Raw genomic sequence first — 24,051 nt, 5'->3', positions numbered from 1 at the left:
TTGTCTTTTAACGCCTTATAACGATAGACAAACCTTACAAGTGAAATAGGTTTTAAGGCTGATTTAGCTTATTTAAAAGTAGATAAAATTGACTATTTAATTATTTTAATATGAAGGATGCATGTAAATATGCTTTCATGTCATATTAGACTATTAAATAGGTCAAACTAGGCCAACTAAACAAACCTACATAAAGATCATAGGTCAAACACGCTTGAAAAAAAATTCGAAGGCTAAGCTCAGAACTATCGTAGTCTAGTCTGACATGACATATTTTCACTCCTTCCCGTAACATGGAGATTAAAATCTACTCCATCCGTTTCAAAATGAGTGGCGCTTTAGCTAATTGCACACATATTAAGGAATGAAATAAAGTAGTCAAATGTCATAACAATTTTACCAAATTATCCTAATCAACTATTGGTTTGTTTTCATTAAAGAAAAAAAATAAGTAGTGTAACATAATATTAATTGAAGGGTACAATTGAAAAGAAAAAGTTATTATTGCATTGGAAACTAAAAGTGTCATTCATTTTAAAACAATTATTTTTGGCTAAAATGACATTCATTTTAAAATGGAGAGAGTATTTGAAATAGGAGACCAAAATGTATTTCAACATTTGTATTTATAAATGGTAGCTTTTCTCCTGAAAAAAATAAATTAAATTGGCAGCTTTTGAAATTTTATTGATAAAATAGATATTATATCATAGTGCCACGTGTGATGCCAGGTAACATATTTATCCGCAGATAAGCAAGCAAGGGTGTGTGGAGTGGTCTGTCTGAATTCTGAATGTTCCAAAAATTGAAGTGCAGAAAGAAGAATGGCCAACCTTTCAATTCAACTCCCACGAACAAGTTTGTCCATACGCAACTTCTCAACCAAACGACCATGTTTCACCACTTCTGCTTTACCCTTTACAATCACTTGCTCTGGTCTTACTCTATTTCATTTCTTTCTCTTCATTTTATACCATTGCTTACTTCATGTAAAATAACCAAGACATTCAAATTTGTTTGTTCTGTTGTAGTTGTAGGAGAAGCTGAGTTAGATGGAACTGAGAATAAGCCAAGGTTACTTAGTCTCAACAAAATCAAGGGTGTTGCCTGTGGTATTCTTGCAGCTTATGCTGTTACTTCTGCTTCATTTCCCGTTACTGCTGCTACTCAGGTTCAAACCTCAAATTCACCTGAAAATATTAACACCCGCTCATCACTAACTAAACAATTTTCTATATTGCATAATTCATACATATTTTGATATATAAAAGTGGGTAAACAATTCATATAATTAATAGATTAGTAGGTTCTCTTGCTTCCCTAACTTATCTGCAGTTGTGAATGTAAGTTGCATTGCATATTAGACTAAGGTTGTGTTTGGACAATCAACTTACTTAAGCACTTATAGCATAAACGGTTATCATGAAAATGCTTATGTCTAAGTTACTTCTATAACAAAATGTTGCGAATTCGATGAAAATCACACCAATAACAACTTGATGTGTGGAGCAAGGGATAATCAAGCAACCAAAACAAAGTGTATGAAAGTTATAAATACAAGCCAAAAGTAGAAAACAACGAGAGAGAAAAAGAAGAGAGAACACAAAAGAATTTGTTGACCCAGTTCGGTCCAAATTGACCTAGTCTGGGGGAGAGAGCAGCCCTCTGTTTCACTATATGATGAGTAATCCTAATAGAGTTTCCCAAGGTGAATCAACCCTCAAACCCTAGTGTTTGTTCCCAAGAGACAAACTCTATACAAACCCTAGTTTTGTTGTTGTTATTCTAAACCCTTGTTTCAGCCCCCTCTATCTATCTCTCTCTCAAAGTTTAGCCTGATACAATGTCTATATTTATAGTAAAAGTATAACTCATAAATTTGGAACAAATACCACACTGAAGATACGTTTTTTTTTTTTTTTTTTCTCTTTCAGTTAAAGAATATTTGCATCAAAAATATAATATTCCTTTTCAAAATATATTTGCATCAAATCGTTCTTCATACGATACAAAAATATATTTATTGTCCATAAATATATTTTCAGCACAAAATATATTTGAAACAAATCTTTTATATTTTTAGCAACAATATTCTCCATCCATCAAATTTTGAGTCATACTACAACACAAAAGATAAAATAAAGTCTTTGCTGTTTTCATAAAGTATCCTGGAAAGCTTGTGAAAGTAAAGAGGAAACAGCTTATAGACATGTCTTATGCAATTTTCATAAGCTCGTACAAACAATCTTACAAGTGTTTATGTTAGTAGATAAACTCAAATAAGTCAATCTAAATAGACCCAAAAGTTGTTAAGTTATTTTTTTTATCATTCTGCCGCAGGGTCCATAGCGAATAAGTTTAATAGATGAATTTTCTAGAAACACAAGTTCAATGAGACCGCTTTATTTGGCTGCTGTGCAGAGTTGCACGAGACAATTTGCATGTGCATGATATTACTGAACTTATTAGGTGTTTTATTTAAGATATGTCAATGATATTTGGAACAGATTTTACTCTCAAGATATCCACTCATGTTGGAACTTGGAAGAGATCAAATGGTTTCTTTCTCAATCTATCTTTTGATTCTCTTCATGGTAACATGATACCGAGTATCGAGTGTCGCGGTTGATGGGGAGAGTTTTTCTATGGTTAGCTTGGGTTTGAGGACATGTGATATAATGGTTAACAGTTAGTTGTAAACTTGTAAGTGAGACTGTTCAAATTAAAACACTATAATATTAATCCAAATGGTTTTGACAAGTTTGGGCACTTGTGGTTAACTACAATTGTGTTTGGAATGTGGTGATGGAACCAATTGGTATAGAAGAAGAAAGAATTTCTTTTGAAATGAATGAATGGTGCATTCTCAGATTATTCGAGAAAATCTGATCATTTGTAGTCTCGATTTGATTCACTAACTGAATACCCTTCCTAACACTTTTATTTATAGGCCACATGCCCTATTTATTTTCTCTAACCAATCCAATCTTATTAACTTACTAACCTTCTTCACTAACAGTAACATAGAAGACCTAACACATGGGTCTAGTCAGGAAGCCTATTAAAAGTTCGGGTGAAAATTAGTCCATCTATGGAGACATTTATTCATCATTTAATTAAAATGGTCATTCGGATAAATCTCAAGAGTCCGAGGTTTTGCCCTTCTAAGCTTTGCAGACATGACCTACATTTTTCATTGTCATTTTGGGATCTGGTCTTGTATTTGGAATTCTCGGAGTAAAGTTACTTACAAACTCAATTATTTGTGTCTTTTCATTGGGGCTGGTTTTTGTTTATACATCCTTGTCCTATATTTTATCAAACTATCATTTTTCAATCAAGCTCAAGGCATATTTTCATTTAGGATAGTATTGAATATTCAATAGCATATCATTATTTATTTTCTTTAGATGAAATATGCAAATATTCTGTTTAAGTGATGTATCATGTCAGTTATAAATGTTATTAAGTTTAAATTTGTGAAAACCAAAGTTGGTTCGCACTTCTTTTGCAGAGACTGCCCCCATTGTCAACTGATCCCAATCGCTGCGAACGTGCATTTGTTGGCAACACAATTGGTCAGGCAAATGGTGTATACGACAAAGCATTAGATCTCCGGAAATGTGACTTCACAAATGAAAAATCCAACCTGAAGGGGAAGACTCTGTCTGCAGCACTAATGTCAGATGCTAAGTTTGACGGTGCTGACATGACAGAAGTTGTAATGTCAAAGGCTTATGCAGTTGGGGGCAGCTTTAAAGGTAACCTTTTTTACTTGTACAAAATCAACTGAGTCTGAATGTTGAGGATTTGTTAGCCTTCATGAACATGACCAAATACATGTTTCTATACATTCTTACGATACATCTGGAACAAGTATAAACTTGTATTTATGAAGAATAACTTTTATGTCGGAAACATTTACTAAACTTGAATGGTATACAAGAATATAAGATACTCATTTTCTGATAATAATTACCTCTAATTTTTTCATCTTTCACAACTATTGCTCAATTTAGAGATGTTTTGCTAATAGTTGTGAAGCTTAAGCCATTATGTTGAATGCTATATATATTACTCCATTTGTCTCTTATTAAGCGTCGCATTTAGAATACTTGTTTGTCTAGCATTATTTGTCACTTTTGATTATTAATGGAACATTAATTACTTTATTTCACTAATATATCCTTATTTATTAGTATAACTCGACTCAACAAAGTAATCCACTAACTACTATTAGTAAGGGTACTTTTGTTAACGAAGCTTATTTTATCATAGAAATTGGTATATTCAATGATCTTACTAAAAAGTGTGCACAACTTTATAAACCGTTTATATGAGACTTCTGTCAATGAGTATGCTCAATTTTGAAAGTGTTCAGCCACTTGGAAGTTGTGATTCATACTAATACTATTTGGTATTTGCCATATAACAAGACACTGACTCAATTGCGATCTTTTACAGGTGTGGACTTCTCAAATGCAGTGTTGGATCGTGTTAATTTCGGGAAAGCAGATCTTCAGGGAGCTGTATTTAGGAACACAGTTTTGTCAGGCTCCACCTTTGACGATGCTAAACTGGAAGGTGCGGTTTTTGAGGACACTATCATTGGTTACATTGATCTCCAAAAGATATGCAGAAATACAACCATCGGCGATGAGGGTCGAGCTGAGCTAGGATGTCGATGATAATTAAGCAGAATGTGTCCATTCATGTCTTCTTTTTTTCTTTTAAGCTACTGTATCATGAATCCATGATATATAAGAGTGCCTTGATGAGGAGAACTAGTAGATGTTTGCCACATTACATCCAAAAGTAAATTGAAATGTTTTATTTTCCTTTTTAGTGTTGTATTATTTCATTTGTGTTCAGCTCAACTTACAAATTGAAGACATTAATAATGGTATGATTAATATAGTTGCACTTGTGCTGTTCAAAAATAAAATATAAAAATATACTTGCACTTGTTTTTAAGATGTCGCCATCATTCTTTTAAATACAAATGATATAATATATTAATGTTTTTAAGATACTTTTAACTGAGCCAGATATCTTCTTTTGTTAGATATCATTTTTGTTATCAATTAATAACACAAAGCGCATCTGGTGTAGTGGTATCATAGTACCCTCCCACGGTACTGACCAGGGTTCGATTCCCTGGATGCGCACACTAACCTTTTTATTTTTAATTGTTTCTAGCTTTTTTCCTATTTATAAAAGTGACTTTGTTTTTCGACAGAAGAAAGTGACTTATGTTATAGATAGGAAAAATTATGTATTTCAAGATTTTTACCATTGTATATCCCAAAAATGGATGATATGTTAATATTTATGAATTAAAGTGATCTTCATATTTTAAAGGTTTTGTAGGTTGCTTTAGAAAGTGCAACTCAAACGATAAAAAAATAAAATAGTGACATTTGATATATTGATGGACTATTCAAACACATGGCATTCATCTTCTTTATGCATTTTATGCATTTAGTTTGTATAAGTTTTTCGTTAAGTTTTTTGTAAAAAAAAAAGGTTCCAGTCCACAAATCCTAACTCAATTTGCAAAATATTAAAATTGTTAAATTGTATGTTGCGACTGAGTCTCGAGTCCCTACCTTCTCACTTGTGTGTGACTTTCAATGACTATTGTCATTTTATATATCTAACAAAAGATAAGGTGTTAGTAAGATTTTTTTTACATTTACAACACTCTAAAAAATACATATCTCTTTGCATGTCACCAAACAATTTTTTGAGAAATCATCCCTATACATTTTAGTGCATGATTGTTCACAATTGATAGATGATAAACTTTCATAGTCATAAAATAAAACATCATGTAATTAACAAAATAAAACAATGCATTATTTAGCTAGTAAAGAGAATGCATATATATATATATATATATATATATATATATATATATATATAGATCGAAGTTTAAACTTCGAACATGTCACTTATTCACTTTAAAAAATGAATTATACTACCCTAATTAGCTTGCCTTGATTCCGTCCTTACTACAAAGTCTATAGTATCCTATGTGACACACAATAAATCAACTTGTAAAAGGGTGTTTTTGTTTATCAATAATCAAGTTTCTTAAGTCTATAATATATCATGAAAGTCTGAGATCAAACCAACAAGATAGCCGTATTATGGCTAAATTAGTTTGATGGTAAATTTATTTATTGAATAAACTAAGAAAGTGATATATGTTTTTGTAAGTCACTTAATATATGTATTTGTCACACTTTTTCAATTAACTTTTTGTTTTTTATATTTTTGTCATATGACTATAGACTTAATTAAAAAATCTTTTTAAAATAAAAAATGAAGATAATCTCTACCTAAATTTTTTTTTCGACAAGATAATCTTTACCTATTTAGAGAGCATGTACACATTTCACCCAACCTAAGTATAGCACTACGAGAATTGTTGTTCCTACATATGGTATGGCTGTGCCACACGAGTAAGTTACGGAAATGCCTTTCGGTAGTAAATTGCCGAAGTTTTTAGGAAACCGGCGGCAGTTAACTGCCGAGGAAAACCTCGGTAGTTAACTGCCGAGGAAAACTCAACATAACCAGAACCCAGAACCACAGGTAGTTTTTAGAATGATGAAGATTTCCTCGGCAGTTAACTACCGAGGTTTTCTTCGGCAGTTTTCTTCGGTAGTTAACTGCCGAAATTGTTTAAGTTCATGTTTCCTCGGTAGTTAACTACCGAGGTTTTCCTCAGCAGTTAACTGCCGCCGGTTTCCTAAAAACTTCGGTAGCAAACTGCCGAAGGGCATTTTTGTATTTTACTCGTGTGGCACAGCCAAACAACATGTGGGAAGAGCAATTCTCTAGCACTACACTACTACCTACAAAAATTAAAGAGGCAGTTAGAGACAGATCAGATATAGCACAACACCGTGGTCCACCGCATTTAAGAAAAGCAAAATTGTTCCAATCCTTTTCCGTGACATCACCACGATTCTCTTCAAATTATCAAGAACCATTCCACGTGTCACTCTTTAAACAACGAGTCCACAAAACCACAGTTACCCCCTCGATGCACCAGATAACTCCTTCAGGCGCCAACACACAGAAAGACCAAACAACCATTCTCTCACGGTTCATCTCATACTTGGTTCTTCTCACCTTGATCGAAATTTCCTTCACAAAATCTTCCTCAATATCTTCGTCATTCACAAAAAAAAAAAAAAAGTACTAATTAGGGTTTTAGCTTAAACAAAAATAATTTTCTTAAAACCTAGGTTATTTCACAGTATTTAATCTGTGAATTGCAATATTTTTCTAGGGTTTCAAGTTTCATTCACGAAAAATGGGTGAATGGCATGATTGGCAATCTCTTCTTCAATCAATTTTCATCGGTTTAATCTTCTCTTACCTTCTTGCAAAACTCATATCCATCGTCGTTTCATTCAACAACGAAAATCTCACAATCACACGCAACACAAACCCCAACGCCGTCGTTTCACACGATGATACCAAACAAGACGACGTCGTTTCTGATCCCGGACACCGTCCCGAAGCCGAAGCTGAGTCGGTTATGGCTGAGCAAGGTAGCATCAGAAACGAAAGCGTTGACGGTGGTGATGATGATTACGATGATGATTGGGAAGGTGTTGAGAGTACTGAATTAGATGAGGCTTTCAGCGCTGCTACTGCTTTTGTTGCTGCTGCCGCCGCGGACCGGCTTTCGCAGAAGGTGTCGAATGATGTTCAGCTTCAGCTTTATGGGTTGTATAAGATTGCTACTGAAGGTCCTTGTAGTACGGCTCAGCCTTCTCCTCTCAAAATGACGGCTCGTGCTAAATGGTATTCAATCTTGCTTTCTTGAAACTGTTTTGTTTGAGTTTGAATCTTGTACAAGACAATAAAAGAAAGGAAAAAGCTTTAACATTATGCAACAATTTTAAAGGGTTAATAGTGTATATATTTGGAATCTTTTGTTTGTGCTGCCTCTGAGTTTTAATAGAAGTTTTTTTTTTCCTGGGTAGAAGTTCAAATAGATTCTTTAGCCTATTTAAGGCTAGACCAACTCTACTGTAAAATAACGTTTGGATTAGCGGTTAGTTTGGAAAAATCACAGTGATGCCGCGATTTTATTGAAGATTTAGAGAGAAAGTTGGGTAGCACCTATAGTAGAAAAGATGGTGGAAACCAGTCTTAGGTGGTTTGGGTATGTAGAGAGAAGAGCGGTAGATTCTGTAGTAATGAGAGTAGATCAAATGGAGGATAGTCAGATCACTAAAGGGAGAGGACAGCTAAGAAAAACTATAAAGATAGATCTAGAGGTTAATGAGTTAGATTGAAATATGGTTTTTGATAGAACATTATGGTGTAATTTGATCCATGTAGTCAACCTCATTTAGTGAGCTAAGGCTTGGTTGTGTAGTGGTACATAGTGTAGCTTTTGCCAAAATCACGGGGGCTCACCATGATTCTGGCTATCTCAATGCCAATCCAACATACACAAGTCTTTTATTTTGTGAAATAGGCATCATTTATAAATTTTGATGTGTTGTTACTGATAATTGTATGCAGTCATTTTTCCTACCCGGTCAAGTATGGTTATCTCGCTGTACCATAAAAAGAAAGGTTGTTTTGTTAATTGTTTTGGTTCAGTGCTAATATCGCCTTCAACTTTCTGTAGGCAAGCGTGGCAGAAATTGGGTGCTATGCCTCCTGAGGATGCAATGCAGAAGTACATTGACATTGTGTCGGAGCTATATCCTACTTGGCTTGATGGTGCACCTTTGGTGAGCTAATAAGCCGTTTCTTGTGCTCTAAATTGATGAATCACTATTTCTTTCTATAAAAGGGACAATGATGTATTTTCTTGTGCTCATTGATGAATCGCTATTTCTTTCTATAAAAGGGAGAATGATGTATTTAAAAGGAAATTATTCTTTACTAGTTACATTCTTTATGTGTGTGTTAGTGTAGTTTTTTTTATTCAGTCTCTAACTACCCAACTCGTGGTGTTTCTGTGACAGAGAAGTAAAACCGGCGACGGTGGTGGCCCAAGTTCAGAGGCTCGGGGACCAATGGGACCAGTATTCAGCTCTTTTGTTTACGAAGAGGAATGTGGCAGTGACTCGTAAGATTTTGTAAAACTCAAACTCTATCAGTTTTTGTGCATATATCACCTGTAGATGGCCATGCGGCACTAATTGGTTATGAATTTATGTATATAGTGTTAAATATTGCTTTGATTGATGTTTCCCTGATGTCTCTCCAGTAGTTAGATTGGTGGGATGTCTTCAAGTGGTAATTATAATGGTCTCGATTCTTAGGAGGTCTATCAATCTATCTGAAGTGAGATTGATTCTCTACGAAGGCTCCTCTCCCCTTCTCTAGTCTTGCCTTTGTTGACTGAATCTTTTGTGTATTGCAGCCCCCCTATCTAATGTTAGGTCTTTATATATTACACAGTCGGCACCTACAATAATTTATTATTTTTAAAAAATAAAATAGAAAAACCAGACATCATTTTGGTATCATGAAAGTACATTTTGCTGCTTTTTGCGAAGCAGCTTGGTTCATAATTAGTTGTTTCCCCTTCCTAAATTTGTCTTGTTATATGCTAGGCTTTGGATACACTCAAAGTGATAATAGGCCTTCTTAGTTTTAACTTTGAAATATTACAAATCAAATTGTTGTTTTAAATTTGAACAGAGCAAGGACAATATTGCTTTGTGGGTTTCTGGAATTAAACCAACCTTCTGCAACTCAATAATTTTTTTGGAGTTTTGAAACTAACTGTCATATAAGTATTTATATCATTTTTTTGTATTATCAACTGATTCAATTCTTAAGTTTCTAAGCTTTGCATCATAGGGGATAGAATACGCATAAAATCTTTGGTTTGCTTTTATGGAGAGTCCTTTGATTTGGCTCTTCTAACATGGAGTGATTTTCATGCACAACAAAATATGGAAATGTTAAAACATCAACATTGGTTGAAATTTATTACTTTACCCAATGAACCAAGATATCACTTTGGAGGAGCCAAGCATGCTTGATAAAACTAATACACACCCTTCTCATTAATCTGTCTCCTTGTCGCGCTTTTGTCATCCTTCTTTCGAACCACCTTTTTTATTTACACAAATGACCAATTCTCACCAATGCCGCGTGTGTTTTTTCCCATTAAACTATTGGCATTTTGGAGGAATGATTTCAGGAACTGATCACAAGGTTACTTTATTAATCGGTAGGCTATAATATTTTAATGACATTATTTAAATGTACGGAGTACTAAGGTTATGAATAACATTTGAACAATAAAAATCAGAAGTCGTGAAGCTTCTTCTTCAAAAGGCAACAATTTGTTGGGAGAAAAAAATTTGATAGATATTAATGTTTCATTATCTTCCTTTATAGGAAAATGGATGCCATTCACGGATTTGCTAGAGAGGGAGATATGACTAATCTACTAAAGTGTATTGAAAGTGGAGTTTCAGTGAATTTGAAGGGTGAGTTATTTAGATATTTTCTTTTCCAACTGTATACATTATTCTTCAGCGTGCTGCAGGTTGTTAGTTATTTATTTTATCTTAAGTCTTTTGGCTTTCAAATAGACAAAGTCCCTCATTAGCAGCTTTTGTTCAGTGCAAATCACCGACTTCAGTATGACAACATAAACTTGAATTTTAGCGGCATTGCTTGACAAGCCTAACACAAGAATATGTATATTTCAGTGTTTTGGAAATATTTAACAGCTAAGTCATGAGCTATGTCTTTCTCAAAAAGCCTCAGCAGTTGGCCTAAATGCCTATTTGAAGATAAAAAGTTGATTGATAACTGAATTGACATGGCATGGAATTAATCTTGCTGGTCGTATTTTGTTTCCTTTCAGTTATAAAAAATTAGCTTAAGTGAAGAATTAGCTGGCCTAAATGAGCTATGTCTGTTTTGTCAGACGTCGTATTTCCATTTTAGCTTTCACTCCCACTTGCATCTTTGTACTTAGGAAGGAGTATACCACAGATTCACTATTGGCACTTTAAAAATGGGAAACATGCCTATAATCAGACCATAACTTTAGTGTCTTCAACATTATGTTTCCTTAAGAAATGATTGATCTTGTAAGAAAATGTTTGTAAGTAAAGCTTATGAAGTTCAATTTATAATTTTAGAAGTTGAATTGTCAATGTAGCATGAGATGATAAATCTCGTTGATCTCTACTAATTCGGGAGGTCTTTATTATTTTGCCCATAGAGGAGGATACATCAAGATTTTTCATTACATCACACTATTTGGATTGTGGTGAAAAATATCATTTTCTTGATTACGATTGAAGTCCCATAAATATCTTCAGCATTTTTGCTGTCTTGTGCCAGAGGTTTATCAAATTAATATTAGCTTTATAATGCTATTATTACTTTTCCTTTTCTTTAACAATATGCATTTTTTGAAATTTGCGCAGACAGTGAAGGCCGGACACCGCTACACTGGGCTGTGGATCGTGGTCACCTTAATGTCACAGAGCTGCTGGTTGGCAGGAATGCTGATGTAAATGCCAAGGTATCCATTCAATACTGTATGTTTTAATGCATTCCTTCAGGGGATTTCCATCTGCACTATTGGCTTAATTGTAACTGTTTAGAATGAAAACAGGATGGAACTTTAATTGGATTGTTAGCAATCCTCACTGCATAAGTTGCATAATGTAGTATAGTTTAGGCTTTTGGATATGGTTGTGCATATTTTTTACTCAAGTCAAACTCAAATTTGCTACTTTCTGTTCTGATGTTTTCTTTTTTGAAGGATAATGATGGACAAACTCCACTGCATTATGCTGTTACGTGCGAGAGAGAAGCCATAGCTGAATACTTGGTGAAGCATAGTGCAGATATCCATTCAGAAGACAATGATGGCAGTTCATCGCGTGACATCTGTAGTTCTAAGTGGCCATTTATGCAGCATGAGGAAGAAGTGAAATGATTGTTCATTTTGTATGTTGTTGCTTCTGGCTACTACATCCTTGCCCAAATCCCTTCAGGATGTACGTGTCCATATAACTTTTTTTTTTTTTTTTTCTTCTTACTCTTGGTGTATACACTACACCCTTTTCACTGTAGTCTACACCTATGCACCGCTTAGGTAATGGTTAATGAAGTATATTCTGTTTTATTGTTTCCTCTGCTCAAACTCCTTATTTTGGCCCCTCGTTCCTTTATATTTAGGGATGAATATATTCCGAAAAGAAGAAACAACTATATGAGCAACATGAAAAGGGTTTAGGGTCCACAAGTGGTGTAAAATTGGAATTCGGATGGCCGAATAAGCATAATTTCTTTCCTTGACTAACCGGTGGATATGTAAAAAACGAAGTAACGGTGGAGAAAAAGTTGGTTTTGCCTTTTTACGATTTTGATTTTGATTATATATCTATACCACTGGTAAATAAATACATCATCTTCATGTCTAGGTAATGATATTTTCATGAATTTCAATTTAATCATACGGTTTGAAAGACGCTAGAAAACAATAAGCATTTTTATTAACATTTATCCCCAGAAAGTTGGTCCATGATTATATATTTGGGGACTCTGAATAGGGCTCCCCGTTTTTGTTCCTTTAGCATCTCTGCCTTTGCACTTTTCTAATGCGCGCAATAAAAAGGTAAATTCAATTTTTATATGCGGAGTGAAGTTCACTATCAACACATATCACATTCCCACGTTGTTTACTGCCAATGTGCAGCTCTTTGTAGTGGCTAACCCGGCAATGTTCTTCAACGCATTGGTCCATGCTGAGAGGCGTGACAGTGGGTAGGACCATGGATTGCCGAATCAAAATTCATAAAGTCTACAAAACAAAACTCCTTTGTCCCAGGCGTTTTGCAAGTTGACAATTTAGATGCTCATCATTGTATCATCTATCGACTATCATTGCCTGTGTCCTTCAGATTTGAATTTAACATCAAGCGTGTGAGCTAGTTGTTGCTATTGCAATTGAGACCCAAATTTGCATCTTTGTTGGGTTGTTTGCCGAAAGGTAGGGTAGTTGAAGTAGTTTCCGATGAGAGGTTGTCATGCTAAGTTAAGAGGAATATTTGACTCACCCTAGAATTCTTCCTATAGGACTTTTGCAATATGCCCGCTACTTATATTTTTGCATGAGAGTAAATAAGTAAGGGTATACATGAGATTCATTAAGAGGACCTCTCTAATAGAAGTTTTATCCAGGTCCTTGAAACTAAAAAGTGTAACCATAAAAAGTTTCACCATTGGATACAATTTAGGTGGCAAACTCATAAGTTGAAGGTTACTACTTGATGTACCGACACAACCAACGCTAAAGCTGCTCTTAAGATAAAATAAAATAAAATTATGTGGGATTCATTATGAGTTCTTAAGAGCAGCATAACGGTAGACTTGGTTGATGTCTTTACCGAAACCAATAACACTTAGCCAGGGGTTGATGGATATTTCACTCTATTTCATAAGTTCTCTAATTTGGCACTGTGATTTAGCACATATTTGCTCCCTCACTGACATTTCACTATTGAGCATACGCATTTGTTTATTTTAATTAAAATACACACAGACTATTTGATTTAAAATATCAATACAAGGTACAATATGGGGTTCAATGAGACCCATTTTAAAGTTTTTTGATAAATGGTATGATATTTAGAAAATATGGTTGAGTGTTTAAATAATTGAAAATTGTGAAGTGGTATAAAATATTAAATGAAGTGATATGACATTGCACAACCAATTTAAATTACTGATTATGAGTTGTATTATTAGAGATGTTCTAATATCAAAAGTAGAGTTCTTCGTTATGGATGTTGTATTAAAATTGTTTTCCATCATAGTGAGATTCATTCAAAATATGAGCTAATATTCAGAAAAATCATACAAGTACTTTTATATGAAAACAATGTTGGATTGAAAAGGTAAAAACACTATTGTGTGAGATGAAATATTTAGAAGAATAATGACATAGAATATGAACGAAAACCGTGTAAATGTATTGAATGGAGAAGATGCAAAATACAAGGTACATTAATCTTATATGTAAAAAGGATTATGCTAATAAACTACGCTTACTTGATTAACAAGTAACCGTGTGATCAAGATAATCTCTAACTATAACTAACTCAATCTTATTTAGCTAACTTGTAGCATAAACAACTAACAAACCGACTACTTAGCGTTTAAATTATACATCAAACAAATCAGCTAATATTGTTCATTCATCTCTTCTTCAAACTTTCTGTCAAAAAAATCACTTTTGTTAGTAGTATTAATGTTGTCACCACTCCTCATGTACCATCTGTGCCTGAGAGGCTGTGATTGATTTCCTCGCTTGTAATGCAGAATGTTCAGATTGGCAAGTTGTACTTCAATTATTATGAACGAAGGACACCATAAACATAAAGGCACAAACAAATCACAATAATGTACAGTATCATTTATTTATTGCTTCATTCATTGGATTCAAATGCTGGCCCCCGTCACCCAGGCAAAAGACACCGCCTTTACGCGCTGTACACAGCACACATTGCACACCCTAAAGTTTAATTAATTAATTAATTGATCTGGTATTGAAAAACATTCATATTTAAATTTATTCAATTAAATTTAAATAATTTAACAGTTTCACTTTATTTGATAAAATAACTCTTTATTTTTACGGAATAATTTTTATATCAACACTTTCAAAGATATTCTTATTCTTTTAATTCTTTATACTCTAAAAAACTGATTATTAGAAAACCTTATTTTGTCTGGGATTATTAAAAAAAAAATGAAATGCCATAACCATTCTTTTGTGTTTTTTTGTGCTTCTATGATATTATTATTTATACTCCTTTAAAAATAACAACATTATTTATACTTATTATTGTTTTTAATTCAAACCCAATCTTGTGATTATAGGCTAAGCTGAACTGAAAAAACTGAATGTCAAACTCCTAACTTATTATTTATCATAAGTGTGTTTTTAAATTTAAGTTTAACCTTTTGATTCTATCTCCCTCCTTCTGTGCCGGTTTCGAACCGAAGTAAGGCAGAGTGGAATTTGCATGAGTCTAACGAACCAACATACTTGGGAAGTTGACACCTTTTTAAAAGTTTGACATGATAAATTTAAACCAAATTCATTTTGACTTTCTATTTATATTAAGGAAATACTGATAAGTGTTCTTAGGGAGTTAGAGTATTTGTTAAGAAGTTTAAAGAAGAAATTTTATCTTTAAAATGATGTATTTGATGCATTGAAACTTTAAAAATTAATTTTTTTCTACTTAAAATTCGTCAAATATTATCTTTTTTGCAAGACCTTGTACAAATATAACTTAAAACAAATACATCCGAATAATTGATTTTGGGATGATTTTTTTTCACTTCTAAGTATACTCTTAACAATGTTGTCTATAAGAACATATAATTTTCAGTGTCATTAAAAAATATAATAATTTATATTATAGTTGCTATATTGTTGGTGCTATTGAAAACAATAAGTATAATTTATTAGGAAATGAAAGTAAAAAATGTTTATACCTATAATTATAATTAAATTTAGGTTAAATTACCTTTTTGGTCCTCTAACTATTTAATTGATATTGAATTAGTTCTTTAATTAAAAATTGATTTATTTCGGTCCTCTAAGTTTCTCACCGTTACTACATTTAGTCCTTTCTATTAGTTTTATTTAAATAAACGTTAGTGTTTGTGTTACATGGGTCATCTAACTTTATTTATTAGTATCATTTTGGTCATATTCCTTGTTAATGTATTTTGATTAAATAGTGACTGATATTATTGGTAACTGTTATGGTTCATATGTATGTGTGAAACAGGAGGTCAAGTACCCACATAACACAAACCCTAACGTTTATTTAAATACAACTAACAGAAAGGATTAAATGTAGTAACGGTGAGAAACTTAGAGGACCGAAATAAATCAATTTTTAGTTAGAGGACCAATCTGATACCAACTAAGCATTAAATTTAAAATTTCATAAAAATTAATGTTTGTAATTTATATTCACTGCGCAATAAAAAAAAACAAAGGTATATGCTAGATTTTTTTTATGTAAACGGTGTATTCTCTACGCACGCAACTATAAAGACTAATCTCTCGAGCCTTGTAGGATTCAAATGGACTACAAACCCTCCTTGACGTTTCTTCATGCCCAAGACTAAATCATCTCATCTCATCTAAGCGTTTTTGGATCAATACTAGATTTAATAATATTCATGATTCTCTAGCGCAATAAAAAGGAAAAAAAAACTTAAATACATTTCTCAGAAGATTTTAATGTGATTGATAACTAAATTCACATGATCAATCCATATTGTCCTCATGAACTTAACTCAGATGATATAAACAATGCATAATATATGCAATGTCCGAATTCAAACTCCGAAAAAAAAATAAAAAAATTCATAATTTACTCAAAGTTTTGTTATGTTAAAAGAATATTATCTTTTAGAAATGTTTTTATTTTATTTTTATTTTTAAATATTACTGTGAAACAAAACGAGTATGACCTGGCATCTCTACTTGCGATTGTAACTGCTGTTCCTTCCTTCCTTCCTTCGCTCTTCTTCTCTCTCATTCATTCACTCATTCCCTCGCTACTCTTTCAGATCTCTTCTCCGATTTCAGGTATCTTCATCGCTAATCCGATCTACGTTTTTCCGTTTTCGTTATTTCCCTTCCGATTTTACTTTTCTGTTGTTATTTTTATCATGAATTTTTGTTTATGCTATTTAGGTTTTCATATTAGATTGCTTTGATTCGATACGGTTATTTTATGATCGATTTGAATTGATTTTCGTCTTTACTAGTATTCGATCTATCATTGGTTTATCTGAATCTATTCATTCCCTTTGATATTGAATTTGTGCGAATATGAAAAATAATAAGTATAGTGTTTATGAAATTACATGGAATGGTTCCATTCATACAAGTATTTGGACGATTTTAATTGATCATTTTTGTGCTTTTGAAAAATTGATTTTGCTGAAATTTATCAGGAATAGTTATTTTCTGTGGTAGACAGAGATATCGGCAGGTGTGAATAAATAGGTGGAATCTTGCAATGATTAGATGAAGTGAATTTTGGATTTGGTTTTGGTTTTATTAAATCCTAGAATTTCGGGATCGTAGTGTAACGAATTAGGACTAAGTTTTGGAGCCTTCGAGGCTTTGTAGCACATACACCATACCAACACATGTGATTACATGTAATTAATTCTTTTTTTTTTTTCAAATTTTTACTGGTTCAACGTAAGTGTCGTGTCCAGTTTCTGTGTCCGTGCTTTATAGCTTCAAGGTTAATGTCATACTGGCTTTCATCAAGTTTGTTGGTGTGATATGCTAGATGAAACATATTTCATGTTAATAGGTGTTACCGATAGGGAAAAACTTGATTAATCTTTGACACGTATGAACTAGATGCCATTAAATAACATATCTTGTATGTTATACTTTGAGAAATTCAATTTTAACTTTTATATAATATTTGTCGTTTGTCTTTTTTCCTGGTTTTTTTCGTACCACAGTCATGTGACTATATTTTTTTTTTCTTTCGTTTTCTGCTTGATTTATAATGAGTTTAATTTTCATATACTGTTGGTGTAAAAAGTTTTTACACTGTCGGGTTATCACAATCATCCATATATGCGAATTTAGAAGTATTTTGGATAAAATTGAAATGTTTTTAATGATTCGACGGGTATGATTTATTGACAGTGTAAAATTTCTCTACACTGACGGCGTATATAAATTAAATTCTTATAAAATTCTCCGACGGAGTATATTGGTGTTACAGTGTGGCCATCTTTATATATTGCTTTGTTTGATTGTTTCTCTCCAATTGGTTAGTCTCTGGATCTAGAAAATTTATTTATTAATTATAAAATAATGGCCTCTTCAATATTATAGACTCCTTATCCTTGGCATCCTGTCTTGCCTTTTGTTTTTCTTAATTTTTAATTTTTTTACTTTAAAGTGGAATATTAAAAGCCAATTATTTTGTGCCATCAGGTATAGCATAGCGATGGAAGTTACTCAGGCACTTTTGAATGCTCAATCCATTGATGGGACTGTTCGTAAGCATGCTGAAGAAAGTCTTCGGCAATTTCAGGAGCAAAACCTTCCTGGTTTCTTGGTCTCTCTTTCTGGGGAGTTAGCAAGTGAAGATAAACCAGTTGATAGCCGAAAGTTGGCAGGTTTGATACTTAAAAATGCATTGGATGCCAAGGATGAAAACAGAAAGCGGGAATTGGTTCAGAGATGGTTGTCTTTAGACACTGCAGCGAAGGCCCAGGTTAAGGCATGTTTGCTTCAAACACTCTCCTCTCTTGTACTTGACGCTCGGTCTACAGCAACTCAAGTTGTTGCTAAAATTGCTGGAATTGAGCTTCCTCAAAAACAGTGGCCTGAACTGATAGGATCACTATTATCAAATATTCACCAAGTTCCTGCTCATGTCAAGCAAGCAACTTTGGAGACTCTGGGGTATTTGTGTGAGGAAGTCCCCCATGAGGTTGTTGATCAAGACCAAGTAAATAAAATTCTTACTGCTGTAGTTCAAGGTATGAACTCATCTGAAAAGAACAATGATGTCAGACTTGCTGCTGCCAGAGCATTATATAATGCTCTTGAATTTGCACAGGCTAATTTTAGCAATGATATGGAGCGTGAGTACATCATGAGAGTTGTTTGTGAGACAACTATGTCTCCTGAATTGAAAATACGTCAGGCAGCTTTTGAATGTTTGGTCTCCATTGCGGCCATGTATTATGTGAAGTTGGCTCCTTACATCCAGGATATATATAACATCACAGCAAAGGCTGTTAGGAGTGATGAGGAGCCTGTTGCCCTCCAAGCCATTGAATTCTGGAGTACCATTTGTGATGAAGAGACTGATATCTTGGAAGAATATGTGGGTGATACCACTGGGGACTCAGATATACCTTGTTTTTATTTCATTAAGCAAGCCCTTCCTGCACTCGTCCCACTGCTGTTAGAAACATTACTCAAACAAGAAGAGGATCAAGATCTGGATGAAGGTGCATGGAATATTGCAATGGCAGGTGGTACATGCCTTGGTTTAGTTGCTCGTACTACTGGAGATGATATTGTGCCACTGGTAATGCCTTTCATTGAGGAGAATATTACCAAACCAGATTGGAGACAGAGGGAAGCAGCAACTTATGCATTTGGCTCTATCTTGGAGGGGCCTTCTCCAGACAAATTAGTACCTCTTGTTAATCACGCCCTACCATTTATGCTCAGTGCTCTAGTGAAGGATCCAAGCAACCATGTTAAAGACACCACTGCTTGGACTTTGGGGCGGATGTTTGAATTTCTTCACAGTTCAATTGTTGGCACACCTATTATCAATGAGGGAAATGCCCAACAAATTATTACAGTTCTCCTTCAGAGCATGAAGGACGTCCCTAATGTTGCTGAGAAAGGCTGTGGAGCCCTGTATTTTCTTGCCCAGGGTTACGAGGATGTGGGAATAACATCCCCTATAACTCCCTTTTTTCAGGAAATTGTTCAAGCCCTTCTCACTGTCACCCACAGAGAGGATGCTACAGAGTCACGGTTAAGAACTTCAGCATATGAAACATTGAACGAAGTAGTAAGATGTTCAACAGATGAAACAGCTCCTTTGGTATTACAACTAGTTTCCGTCATCATGATGGAGCTGCACAAATGTCTTGAAGCACAAAATCTTTCATCTGATGAAAGAGAAAAGCAGAGTGAACTTATAGGCCTTCTTTGTGGGTGCTTGACAGTCATTATTCAGAAGCTAGGGTCTTCAGAACCTACCAAATATGTTCTCTTGCAGTATGCTGATCAGATAATGGGACTATTCATCCGGGTGTTTGCTTGTAGAAATGCCACTGCCCATGAGGAGGCCATGCTAGCTATTGGAGCCCTTGCCTATGCGATAGGCCCTGATTTTGCTAAATACCTGCCTGAATTTTACAAGTTTCTTGAGATTGACCTTCAGAATTTTGAGGAGTACCAAGTTTGTGCCGTTACTGTTGGTGTTGTAGGCGACATATGCAGGGCATTGGAGGATAAAATATTCCCTTACTGTGATGGGATTATGACACAACTTCTAAAAAATTTGTCAAGTGATAACTTGCACCGTTCTGTGAAGCCCCCCTTGTTTTCATGCATTGGTGATATAGCACTGGCTATAGGAGACAACTTTGAGAAGTACTTAATGTATGCAATGAAGACACTACAAATTGCTGCAGAGATGTACGCCCACACATCAGGCTTTGACTTGGAAATGACAGAGTACATTAACTCTTTGAGAAATGGGATATTAGAGGCATATTCTGGGATCTTCCAAGGGTTTAAGAATTCATCAAAATCCCAGATCTTGATTCCTTATGCTCCCCACATCCTCCAGTTCTTGGATAGCATATACATGGAAAAAGACATGTGAGAAAGCAAAATAGTTCATTTTCCAATTTATTTTTCATAGCAATAATATATTCATTCTTTTAGTGACTTCGTTGACTTTTCTTACTGCAGGGATGACATTGTTATGAAAACAGCCATTGGTGTCGTTGGAGATCTAGCTGATACACTTGGAAGCAATGCTGGTTCCTTAATTCAACAGTCTTTGTCAAGCACACAATTTTTGAATGAATGTCTGACCTCAGATGATCATTTGATTAAAGAATCTGCCGAATGGGCCAAGTTGGCCATCAATCGTGCTATATCTGTTTGAGGTTCATCTCAGTAAGCATATCCTTTGTCATAAACTACTTGCATGCATTTGGGTGTGTCGAGGTGGGTCGTGGGATTGCATGTGTCAAATTGTCTCCATGGTCAGACAACTGAAAGTATCTGTTTGAAGGTCTTCCAGTTGTCACTAACTCTTGCATCATCTCCAATGCATCACTGACCTTTGCATGAGCACCATTAAGTCCAGTACGTTCAAGAATGCATCACTGACTTTTGCATGAGCACCATTACTTTCAAGAGGAAGAAGTTAGCGACGAGAATACAAATGTGGGTTTAGCTCTTCATGAGTGTAAGTTGAATGGCTGAGCCGCTAAGAGGAGGTAGCTGGTCCATGACTGAGAACTACTCTACTCTATGGCTTGGATGTTGAGTTTGAATGTCAAGATAATCCCATTCTATGCTAAAATTGATTTTTTTTTTCCTGATCTGGTCATGGGTTATTTGGAATAGATGAACCCCCAGGGTTGAACTGGTTTTCATCCACTCCACCCAAGTGCTTTATTTTTAGATATTCTCTTCCTTTTTCTGACTATAACCCTGCATCTTCTTGAGTCATTTTTTTCATCACCTCACCGTGTATCTTTAGGCTACCATCCATATTACTTTTTCTGCACATAACTGCTTTGCTATCATTGGAGTCATTTGTGATTGTTGACCCAGGATAGGAAAGGCTACTTCCTACCGCGCAATATGCATTCCCGTTTTGATGTTATCGGTTTCTTAGGTCATAATCATTTTGCATTCATGAAATCATCAAACCTTTATTTCTTTGTTTTGAATTGCGTATGTAAAATCATGTATTGGCTACTCCTGTGGATTGGTACAAAAGATGGTCGTATATTGTGATGACATCAAAAGAACCAACTGAATTGTGGTGGACTGCTGTTTCTCTTGTTGGAAGGCAGTCTGGATCTGGCCTGTACTTGATATCTTTCCCTTGTGTCTATATAAAAAATTGTGAATTTTGGTTTGCTTGGGCATTTTTGTGTGTGTCCTTTATACCTTCTTATGGTTTGGTGATATACTTTTTTTTATACTGAGATTAGATGAAATTGTATAATTTTGTTTAATTACTTCATAGGCAGTTTTCATTTTTACTAGAACTTTTACCCGTGCTGAAACAAAGGAGAAGGTAATATGTTGCAATATGGGACCCGTTGGTTTTTGAAAAAAAATCTATTTTTGTTAACTAAAAAATCACAAAGTCGTCCATGATATATTGTGACTTCCGTTCAAATCAAAAGTTACAGGTACTTCAGTTCAAATCAAAATCGAAAAGAAAAAAAAAAATACAAATTAGTAACAACAATTAAAATCAAAGAAAAATAAATGGTTCAATTTCTCCAATTTAACAGCAAATGATCTGCTACCATTAGAGAAGCATATCTAGCATTACCTCAATCCGCCATTGAGTTCAGCGACACAGATGAAAAGGTGGAGGGATAGGTTTCCGATGAGAAAATGGTGAGTTGCTCGTTGCTGAGAAATTATTGTAGAAGCAAATGAAAGAAGATTAGTAGAAAGAGAGAGACTACAGAGTGGTGATTCGTTTTTAGCTGGAACCGTAATATTAAAAGGTGAGGAATTTCAATGCATTCTAAAAGTCTGATATCATGGAACCGTCCAATTATTCAGCAAAGAATGCACTAAATGCTGCATGAAAATAGGAAGGGACACAACAATAGCTAGGCTAATTGCTAATTTCGAAATACACAAAATAAGAAGTGAATGAGGGAGAAATTGAAATTCAAATAGCATATATGGGTCAAATTTTTGCTTTGGAAAATATCATTGTTATTAATAACATATATTGGTAAATGCTAGTAGGTTTGTTCCAATAAAATAATTTGAAATTCAAATTCCCAAACACTTTAGGGCCAAATTTTCTTAGGGTTATCTCACTTAGCATTTAATGCTGCAATTTTGGAGCCAAATTTCTAGGGTTAAGTTGTTGCAACCTAATAAGATTAAGGAGTAAGGGATATATTGGTAAATGCTAGTAGGTTTGTTCCAATAAAATAATTTGAAATTCAAATTCCCAAACACTTTAGGGCCAAATTTTTTTAGGGTTATCTCACTTAGCATTTAATGTTGTAATTTTGGAGCCAAATTTTTAGGGTTTAAGTTGTTGCAACCTAATAAGATTAAGGAGTAAGGAATACTTTCATGCCGTTCAATTTTTTATTTTATTTTTATACTTTCATGTTTCCTGCATTCTTGAATTTACTTATTTATTTGCATATACTTGAATATTATAAACTGGAATGTTACAAATCAAAATTAGCTACTAGTAGTTATGCATAATTGCATATATCTTATAAAATTTGTGGCGCAGGAAGCAAATTAGAGATATGCATAAAGTTCACAATGCATTTTTTTTATTTCCCTTTTGTTACCAAAAAAAAGTTCACTATGCATACTATTCCAATACAATTATTTTGATTTGAATTATTATTTAGTGGGCATAGATCAAACCCATTTAATGAACAATCCTGATGATCAAATTCAAAATTCACTTATTTCCAACTGTAACAAAACGTGATATTCACAATGAAATTAAAAATCATCTCTTATTTTCTGAGATGTTGTATGGTGGGTTACTAAAAATCATCACTTATTTCCTGAAATGTTGTATGGTGGCCAACTGATGAATAGTACGAAAATTTTCCGATATATGCATGGTTGAATTCAGTAGGAGAAAACACCTTGGAGAAATGCAATGGTGTCTAGCTAATGGAGTAGCTCTAGAAGCATGCGTACAAACTTAGAATGGAGTTTGTTCCTTTCAATCTGAACCGTTGATGAATTGTTTCGACACGTGTCGCTCATCTGTCAAAGAACAGGAAAACTAAGGCAAGTTGGAAATGGAGCAGATCTGAACTCCTTAAAATGAGGGATTCGAAAAAACTTGTTTATATATAATAATAAAAAAAAAAAAAAAAAAAAGTATTTGTCCAGTGAGAGAAAGTTTGTTGTCTATGCTAGAATAGTTTTTTTTTTTTTTTTTTGTCCAGCTACTGTTATGGCTTACCCTTACAGATATGTTAGGATGCAATCATGCAAATAAAATCACTTGATAGTTGCTGTCAATTGGTTTGAAACCCTTGATGAAAATATTGACAATAAAATATGAATATAGTAAATCCGTAAAAAAGATTATCGTTTTTCAGAATTCATTTTTAATAATTTTCTTATTCTTTCTGTGAAAAATGCGCATTCAAAACCAAAACACAGATCACAATCAAAACTTTATACCTGCTTTTCCATGCCATGCTTTAGATTCTAAACCCCTA

The 24,051-nt window shown here is 34.0% G+C and overlaps 3 protein-coding genes and 1 non-coding gene across 4 annotated transcripts; all 4 read left to right on the top strand.

Annotated features, from left to right (window-relative positions):
• Positions 1–754: 754 nt before the first annotated feature.
• LOC25491136 (thylakoid lumenal 17.4 kDa protein, chloroplastic) lies at positions 755–4,845 on the top strand. Its single transcript, XM_013605980.3, has 4 exons — positions 755–936; positions 1,032–1,171; positions 3,515–3,761; positions 4,465–4,845. The coding sequence occupies exons 1-4, from the start codon at positions 825–827 to the stop codon at positions 4,686–4,688; spliced, it is 723 nt and encodes a 240-aa protein (XP_013461434.1). The 5' UTR covers positions 755–824; the 3' UTR covers positions 4,689–4,845.
• Positions 4,846–5,097: 252 nt separating this feature from the next.
• Positions 5,098–5,168, top strand: TRNAG-CCC (transfer RNA glycine (anticodon CCC)). The gene has a single exon. It is a non-coding gene; the product is annotated as a tRNA-Gly (tRNA).
• Positions 5,169–6,869: 1,701 nt separating this feature from the next.
• Positions 6,870–12,155, top strand: LOC25491134 (acyl-CoA-binding domain-containing protein 1). The gene is made up of 6 exons (XM_013605979.3): positions 6,870–7,824; positions 8,663–8,768; positions 9,006–9,109; positions 10,396–10,487; positions 11,442–11,539; positions 11,783–12,155. Exons 1-6 carry the CDS (start codon positions 7,328–7,330, stop codon positions 11,957–11,959), a joined length of 1,074 nt encoding a protein of 357 aa, XP_013461433.1. The 5' UTR covers positions 6,870–7,327; the 3' UTR covers positions 11,960–12,155.
• Positions 12,156–16,523: 4,368 nt separating this feature from the next.
• LOC25491133 (importin subunit beta-1) lies at positions 16,524–21,855 on the top strand (the record flags this gene model as incomplete). The annotated part of the gene is made up of 3 exons (XM_013605978.2): positions 16,524–16,642; positions 18,026–20,449; positions 20,543–21,855. Coding segments are annotated over 3 exons (2,742 nt in total), but the record flags the coding sequence as incomplete, so codon positions are not given.
• Positions 21,856–24,051: the final 2,196 nt, after the last annotated feature.

The sequence above is a fragment of the Medicago truncatula genome, chromosome 3 (assembly GCF_003473485.1).
Source record: "Medicago truncatula cultivar Jemalong A17 chromosome 3, MtrunA17r5.0-ANR, whole genome shotgun sequence".
Taxonomy (NCBI): domain Eukaryota; kingdom Viridiplantae; phylum Streptophyta; class Magnoliopsida; order Fabales; family Fabaceae; genus Medicago; species Medicago truncatula.
This window is presented reverse-complemented; position numbering and strand designations above follow the sequence as displayed.